Source organism: Astatotilapia calliptera, chromosome 19 (genome assembly GCF_964374335.1).
Source record: "Astatotilapia calliptera chromosome 19, fAstCal68.1, whole genome shotgun sequence".
NCBI lineage: Eukaryota > Metazoa > Chordata > Actinopteri > Cichliformes > Cichlidae > Astatotilapia > Astatotilapia calliptera.
Genome location: NC_137440.1, coordinates 28,943,342 through 28,951,046, shown reverse-complemented (window position 1 = coordinate 28,951,046; position 7,705 = coordinate 28,943,342). Strand labels below are relative to the sequence as shown.

The 7,705-nt window shown below is 40.3% G+C and overlaps 1 protein-coding gene across 2 annotated transcripts; it reads left to right on the top strand.

Moving 5' to 3' along the window:
* The first annotated feature begins 449 nt into the window (after nucleotides 1–449).
* Nucleotides 450–7,023, top strand: tpp1 (tripeptidyl peptidase I). 2 transcript variants are annotated; one of them, XM_026151744.2, is made up of 13 exons: nucleotides 450–531; nucleotides 933–1,007; nucleotides 1,243–1,382; nucleotides 1,475–1,625; nucleotides 2,002–2,123; nucleotides 3,067–3,233; nucleotides 3,372–3,570; nucleotides 3,749–3,937; nucleotides 4,327–4,396; nucleotides 4,505–4,625; nucleotides 4,758–4,919; nucleotides 5,694–5,819; nucleotides 6,083–7,023. In XM_026151744.2, exons 1-13 carry the CDS (start codon nucleotides 521–523, stop codon nucleotides 6,221–6,223), a joined length of 1,674 nt encoding a protein of 557 aa, XP_026007529.2. In that variant the 5' UTR covers nucleotides 450–520; the 3' UTR covers nucleotides 6,224–7,023. The 2 variants fall into 2 exon arrangements, with proteins under 2 accessions (XP_026007529.2, XP_026007528.2); XM_026151743.2 differs by having other exon boundaries at nucleotides 458–531; nucleotides 930–1,007.
* The last annotated feature ends 682 nt before the right edge of the window (nucleotides 7,024–7,705 follow it).

The window sequence follows — 7,705 nt, the reverse complement described above, 5'->3', positions numbered from 1 at the left end:
TCCACACTGGTATGTGTTATTATAGTTAGGTTTTTTAAGTTTGCAATATTATTTTAGTTATTTTCTACCGTCTAGTTATTTTAAGTTAGCTAGTTTTTTTGTTTTTGTTCTTTTGCTTTTAGTTGGGGAGACAATTTTTCTTTCATTCCAAGTCCACAGTGGTGAAGGAGAAGTGTGAGTGGACAGACATATCCAAACCATAGCAGGAAATTTACAAAACTTGCCTCCAAACCAGCAAAAGCGAAGCTGTGACACAGATTTGAACCCAGTTTACTTTTTCTATTTGAATACTGTTAAGGAGCAGCGTTTACGTGCAGTAAAAAAAACAAAACAAACATAAATAAACCAAAAATAAAAGTTAGCAGAACATACTACATTACAAACGTGTTAAAGGATCGGTGGTGGGAGGGGGAAGGGGGGGGCAGCGGTTGCTAATCACGTGAAAACAAAGTCACATGACTAGTGCGTATACACTAACCTGGTCGCTTGAGTTTGGAAATCTGAAACAGGAGAGGACACCATGAACAAACTGTGAGTGCTTTAGATAACTTCAGAGCTTATTTACATAAATAATGAAGAGTGCGATACCGTGAACTGTTTAAACGTAGCTAACCCACGTTTTTTACGTCACTGGTGACCTATAGCTGCTGCTAATGTAGCAGGTTAAAGCTGTAATAAACTAAACCGCGCTTTTCTGTAATAGATGTAGCATTAGCATAACGCTATGTGTGCATGAAGGCATGAAGAAATGCGTATGATTTTAATTTTACCTTCTTACCTGAATCACATTGAGACGTCAAAGATGCACCAAGACATGTTTTGTTACCGACCTGAAATAACACTAGGTGCTAATTGTAGTTTTGACAAAACTTCCGGGTTTGTTTTGGGTGTATCTGATTTTCAATGCTTTGATTTCTCCTTTCTTCCAGCAGACTGGTCTTCTCCTTGCCCTTTTTATTCAGTTCGGTGGTCTGGAGTGGATATCTGGAGTCAGACCAGGATGTCTTGTGAGCAAACATACAATTTTAAATCTGTTATGATATGTATTATTTACTTTAAGTTACATCTGGATTTCTGCTAGCTATAGACTGTAAAGTGAGGTATGATTCATATGTAATTAATTACTGGGTGCCGTGTTTATTAATAAGTCTGTTATACCAGGTCTCCCAGCCATTTAAATGCTTGCCATTAATTTCTGACTGTTAAAATACATTTTCAAAATTTTTATTCCTCTTTACACAGGATACCACAGGAGTGGGCTCATGTGGATCGGGTTGGTCCCACAGAAGAGCTCGAACTGACCTTTGCCCTAAAGCAGCAGAATGTTCACCTGCTGGAGGAAAAGCTCAGGCTGGTGTCAGACCCTGACTCAGTTCAGTATGGTATGGATCTATCCGATAACTGCAACCTTTACATTTTAAAAACAGAAAGAAATACTCCTTTAAACGTTAACCTGTGCTCGTTTGCACTCCAGGTAAGCATCTTAGTCTAGAGGAAGTAGCCTCCCTCGTGCGTCCCTCTGACCTGACCGAGAAAGTGGTGCATCGCTGGCTGCAGAGTCATGGGATTACAAACTGCCTTACGATTCGCACTCAGGACTTTTTGCAGTGCACCATGACTGCAGAGTAAGCATATTTCTTTGGCAGCATTTGTTCTGCTTACTCAACTCACTTGCTCATGACACAGTTAAAGTGCAAAGTCACTTCTTCAACACGAGTTCTGTAGCAGTGTAAATCTCCCACTAATGCTTGTATCTTGTGATATAGTTCCTCTTTATGCGGTTTTGGGTTAAAAAAAAAATCAGACATTGACCTGGAGTAAAATGAAATTCATAAATCAAGGCTGAGACAAGGAGTCGATTTCACTTACTAGAAGTTCCTGTTTTATCTGTTTTACATTGTTTCCTTTTTAAACACACATAAATGGACTTGCATGTGTTTGCATGGTAATGACAGTAAATGATAGTTGTACTGAATTCTTTTGTTTGCTTTTTTCCCTCAGGACTGCAGAGAGGTTACTTCCAGGAAGCAGATTTCACCGTTATATGAGAGATGGACATTATTTAGTGAGGTCTTCAGCTCCATACTCGGTTCCCGATGACGTTCATCATCACCTTGACTTTGGTGAGCTCCATTTCAAAAGCTGCTAATTATTATGTTGGGTTTTTTTAGACCTAGGTCATAAAGTTCTACGATTGCTTGCAAAAAAATACACCTACTCACATTTTGCTGCAAAAACTTTTTTTTTAGATCGCTTCTTTGTCCCGTTCAGTCCACTTGAATAGATGTCACTACTGCCCACTGGATCCTCAATAACCTTTTCATTACATTTCTTTTTACCAGGAATTTTATTTTGGGGAAGAGGATAGTGTCGCATAGGACCTAAATTTTTGGGTGGTTACTTAAATTGTCATTGTGGCCAAGAAAACTCCAGTGTGGCACCAAATATTCTCCTTCACAAGCTTCAGGGTGTTACAGTAGAACCCAAGTTTGACCCTGACCTGTGTGTGTGTGTTTACATGTATTCAGTGCTTCTGCAGTGTTAATGACCTGTTAAAGTCCTACAAATCACACTTTTAATCATCATATAGTGCTTTATTCTAACCACCTTAACTACAGCCAGAATTGAAATCAGAAACCTTGCTGGTGTAAGGTGACGCTGCTAACCACTTTTTCCTTAGAAACTGTTGCTTGGTGTGTGGGTGCCGGTGCTTAGCCACAGGGTAATTTTTTACACAGAAGTTGTGGGTTTCTCTCGGATATTTCTGTTGAAATCGTAAATACCAACGTGCAAGTGGTCAGAATGGCACTTCAGTGACTAATCAAAAAAGGAATAAATAGAAACTACACAAAAAGTGGGTTTGAGATGCAGGTGAGGAGATATATTTGGGTTCAAAGACTTCATCATTTTTTATGGCAAAGTCTTTGAACTTTATGAGAGCATCTCATATGATTAGGTTTGGATCTGCATTGACACTGCCGCCCCCGTGACTCTGAAGTACATAAGTGGTTAAGGAAGTGGATGTGGGATTTAATTTTTTTGTTAAATTTGTGTATGCTTCTGCAGTTGGAGGACTTCACCGTCTTCCTCCTAAGGGACTGGATCTCAGCAAGAAGCAGAAGTCTAAGGCAGGGTTTCACCTCGGGGTGACTCCTGCTGTTTTAAGGACTCGCTACAATCTAACATCAGCTGATGTGGGATCAGTTCAGAACAACAGCCAAGCTGTAGCTCAAGTATGATACACTCACCTTATTATTTAAGGGATGAAAGGTTAAATGTTGCAACTAGCCATATAACCTTCAGCTCCAAGTCTTTAATCTGACTATAACGTGGTGTAATTTTTCACTGTAGCTAGCTGCTTTCTCTTTTAGTTTTTGGAGCAATATTACCATCCCGCTGACTTGGCTGAGTTCATGGCCATGTTCGGTGGTGCCTTCCAGCATCGGTCTGAGGTGGATCGAGTTGTAGGAACCCAGGGGGGAGGAAAAGCTGGTATAGAGGCCAGTCTGGATGTAGAGTACATCATGAGCACAGGGGCAAACATCTCCACTTGGGTCTTCACCAATCCAGGTATGAGAAAGAGTTTGTCTTTCGGTTTTTAGATTATTCAAAACAAAATCATGATATAGAAATGATAAACCCTTTAGCAAAGAGGTCAGAGCTTGGAGTTAAAAGCAAGAAAAAAAACCAACCTCCACACAGAGTAACGTTTCTTTTTTCCCTTTAAATTGTTCTGCTGTGCCTCCAGGTCGCCATGAGTCCCAGGAGCCTTTCCTCCAGTGGATGATTTTGCTCAGCAACATGACTGACCTGCCCTGGGTTCACACTATCAGCTATGGAGATGATGAAGACAGTCTTTCTGCAGCCTACATGACACGCATCAACACAGAGTTCATGAAGGCCGGCGTCAGAGGAATCTCATTGCTCTTTGCTTCTGGTCAGTAATAACAGTAACATTTGTAATAGTAACATGTGTGTGACATGTTGTGGTGCTTTTTGTGGTTTTCGTCACCTTGGTTAAAAATGAGACTTGACTTGAATAACTGGGGAATTCTTTACCTGATCGTGTAAAGAAAATAAGAGGCTTTGTCTCCTTGGCAATATGTCACCTGACTGTAAAGTCACTCTCATTGTCAGATCATTATGTCACTTGAAACATGAATACAGCACCATTGTTTCATACTGAACCCCTGATGGCACGGCATGTGTACGCGATACCTTTTTGTTCTGCTTCCTTTTTATCACGGCTGCCAGTCATTAGTAAAATTTACTGCACCATCACCTGCCACCTCACTTATAATCACCCTGATCTTGTGTCGTGTTCAGGTGACAGTGGTGCTGGATGCAGACATCTGGGGAAAGAAAACACCTTCAGGCCCAGTTTCCCTGCCTCAAGGTAAAACATCAACTCCAGTTTTGTGAAACTAAAGCAGCGTGTAATTATTTGCAACAGATAGTTTACTATATTAAAAAAAATCTGATTTAAAGAGCTTCTTGTTTCCAGCCCATATGTGACTACAGTAGGAGGCACATCCTTCAAGAACCCCTATAAGGTCACGTATGAAGTCACAGACTCAATCAGTGGTGGAGGCTTCAGCAACATCTTTAAGATGCCCGACTACCAGGTAAAATCATCAGCCTTTAGTGATACATGATACATCTCCGTTCATTTATGTATCCAGTGATCATCGTGTGTTTTTTTCCCCCCAAAAGTCAGTGTAAACAGTGCTATCTGTGCTCTGTGTGTGTTCCCACAGACCACTGCGGTGAATAGCTATCTAAAGACTGTAGCGGCATCCCTCCCTCCTAAGTCATACTTCAATACCAGCGGAAGGGCTTACCCAGACATGGCTGCCCTATCTGATAATTACTGGGTGGTCAGCAACAGAGTGCCTGTCCCGTGGGTGTCGGGGACCTCGGTCAGTATCCTTTGTAGCAAATAGAGAATTGACAATGTAGCAGAGGAGGAAAAAAGAAACAGAAGAACCATAAAATTAGCCCAATGGGCAAACTGACAGACTAAACGAAGCTGGTGCCTTTTTTCCTCTATGGGCTCCTAAAATGTTGCAGGTTTAGTTTTTTTGGACAGATAAGTTTATTTCCAACAAAGTACACTTGACGTGTATGGACATTCATCGAAGCAACATAACAAATACATTAGACATCTCTATATAAATAACACAGATTCTGTGGTTGAAATTGAGTTGGTCCCGTCTAATGAATAATAGAAATATTCATCTGACTTTCAAATCACCAGCCAATGGCTCATATAGAGTAAGACAAGTGCATTCATACCTACACACTGATATGCATACAACAAAAATGCACAATCATACATCTGTACATAAATATCTATACCTGTACCTGTAGTTTCCAGAACAGACTCTGTGCAGTTAGGATGGATCTGAGCAGGCAAACTCAATAGCTACAGGGGATTTGCTTTAAAATGAGTGAAGGTCTAAAAGGTCGATGCTTCATTCCCCCATGTTGCGCTCTTCAGATTCCTTTACATTTGGTACAAAAGCCTTACACATCATGGGAGGTTTATTTCAGTTAAAGAAATGTTTGTGTTTACAGAGTGTAATTCACCACCTGCTGCACCACCAACAGTCTGCACTTACCTTAAATCACTTGCTTTGAATGTCTGCTTCTTGTGGCTCATTGTATCTCACATGCATTGCTTACCCATCCAGGCATCGACCCCTGTAGTCGGAGGTATGCTTTCCCTCATCAATGATCAACGTTTCATGAAGGGCCTGCCTGCCCTGGGCTTCCTCAACCCCCGACTCTATAAGCTGAATGGAAAGGCCTTATTTGATGTAAGTGCAGCTAATTATACTATTACTGTAGATAAGTACTTGAAGTAATTATTGGAGGACTCTTGTTGTTACCAAACTATTGAAGAATGCTCCACTTGTATAGATTACACAACATAGACACTGCGACGCTTTAACCGAAAAACAAGCTTTGTTTACGCTGCTACTGTTATGACGGGTGTTCACTAAGGCATTTTTTTAAAACAAGAAACCAAATATCCATGGTCGAGGTCTGTTTCCTAAATGCCGTTCACTTTTGTCTCAAGGTAACTGAAGGTTGCCACTATGGCTGTCTGGACGAGCAGGTTCAAGGGCAGGGTTTCTGTGCCGCACCTTCGTGGGATCCTGTTACCGGCTGGGGTACGCCAAACTATCCTGCCCTGCTGGCTGTCCTCCTGAGTGATTAGCTGCAAATAACCCACCAGCGCCTGCTCTGAGAGTAGACGGCAGACACACAATGCCAAAGGCAAAAGGGTCGAATAGCTATACTCTAGGTTGCCTCTTTTGGTTTTATTCAGGTATACGTTTGAAGTTGAAGGATTATTGAACTCCTAAAGATTTTTGTTTGCTGAATCATTTAAGGATAATTGCATCGCCTCTCATTTTAAGGCTTCAAACTGTTCAAGTATGTTTGCCAGGGATAATTATAGTGGTAGTTTTTTAATACTGCACTACAGCTGCCATTTTCTGCTGTTCACTGCATTTATAACTGACCCAGATTTGAGATATTCTTGGCTTTACATCTATCCCTTTAGATACACAGTGAGGACGTACAGTTGGCTATGCAAAAAGATTAAATAACTTTATTGAAAAGGTGGAAATATATACTGTAATCACTTCTTATGCACAGCTTGTTTTAAAATAGTGCTGTTGATTCTTAATGACTGTGAGCTGGATTAATATCTACAGGGAATGAGACTTCCTAACTACTCGGCAGGGATAAACTAGGTACAAGTCATCGTGTTGTTTGAGATTTTTAAAACACCGCTCATGTATGTGCACTAAAAAGGGGAACATACTTTGTGGTGTGCTGATTAAGAGGACCTTTGAAATCTTGATTTGCTGCTGTGAAATGACAAGATGTGTTGTAATATGTGGATTTGAAGTGATTCAGCAATTCTACCCACCAGCATTGTTGTACTTGTTGTGAAAGCACTGCCTTTACTATTTTTGTGGACTGATTAAAGCCAGATTATGTACAACAAAATGTCAGATGGGTGTTCAGTATTATCCTCGATGTTTGAAAGTATGTTATGATGGTTGCAGTTTGGAAATGTGAGCTTATTAGAGCTTCCTTTGGCTGTCACAATGGGTTGCCACAGGAGCCGGAGCTACATATTTGACTTTACAACAATCAGCCTTTGTGGCACAACCCTCTCAGGGATTTTTGTCTCCTCCCAGTCTCAATCATCATTTACCTGTGGGTGAATTCATCAATCGCCACACTTTGAAGCTAACATTTTAATTTATTATTAATCAAGAATAATCTGCAAATTATGCATTGAAAATAAGTGTAAATAGATAAATGTAATATAAGTGGGTTATGACTAAAGACCTTATACAAACTGGTTAAAGTTGAAAATTCTGCCCTGTCATTTCCAATGCAAATGTCAACACGGCCTCTGGCCTCTACTGTTTTCAGTATCCTGGCACGCGAAGAAAAACAAGCCGACAAACAAATTTTTACAGATGAACCTTTGTAACTGCAAAAGTTGACAAAACTACCATTTGTGTGTACGCACTATGGAAAAGGATTAAACAAAAAGAAGTTCCACTTATTTATTTCTATTTGAATGAAAGAGGAAACCAAAGTTCGGTAATTCCCTGTGAAAGACTTCGACAAGTTAACCTGTTACATTGTTATTATTCTATAGTATCAAACATGTACA

What these genes read in the sequence shown, in the direction of transcription:
- tpp1 (XM_026151743.2), top strand. An exon ending in CCCAGTTTCCCTGCCTCAAG is followed by an intron (nt 4,397 to 4,504) that starts GTAAAACATCAA and finishes TCTTGTTTCCAG; the next exon opens with CCCATATGTGACTACAGTAG. An exon ending in ATGGAAAGGCCTTATTTGAT is followed by an intron (nt 5,820 to 6,082) that starts GTAAGTGCAGCT and finishes TTTTGTCTCAAG; the next exon opens with GTAACTGAAGGTTGCCACTA.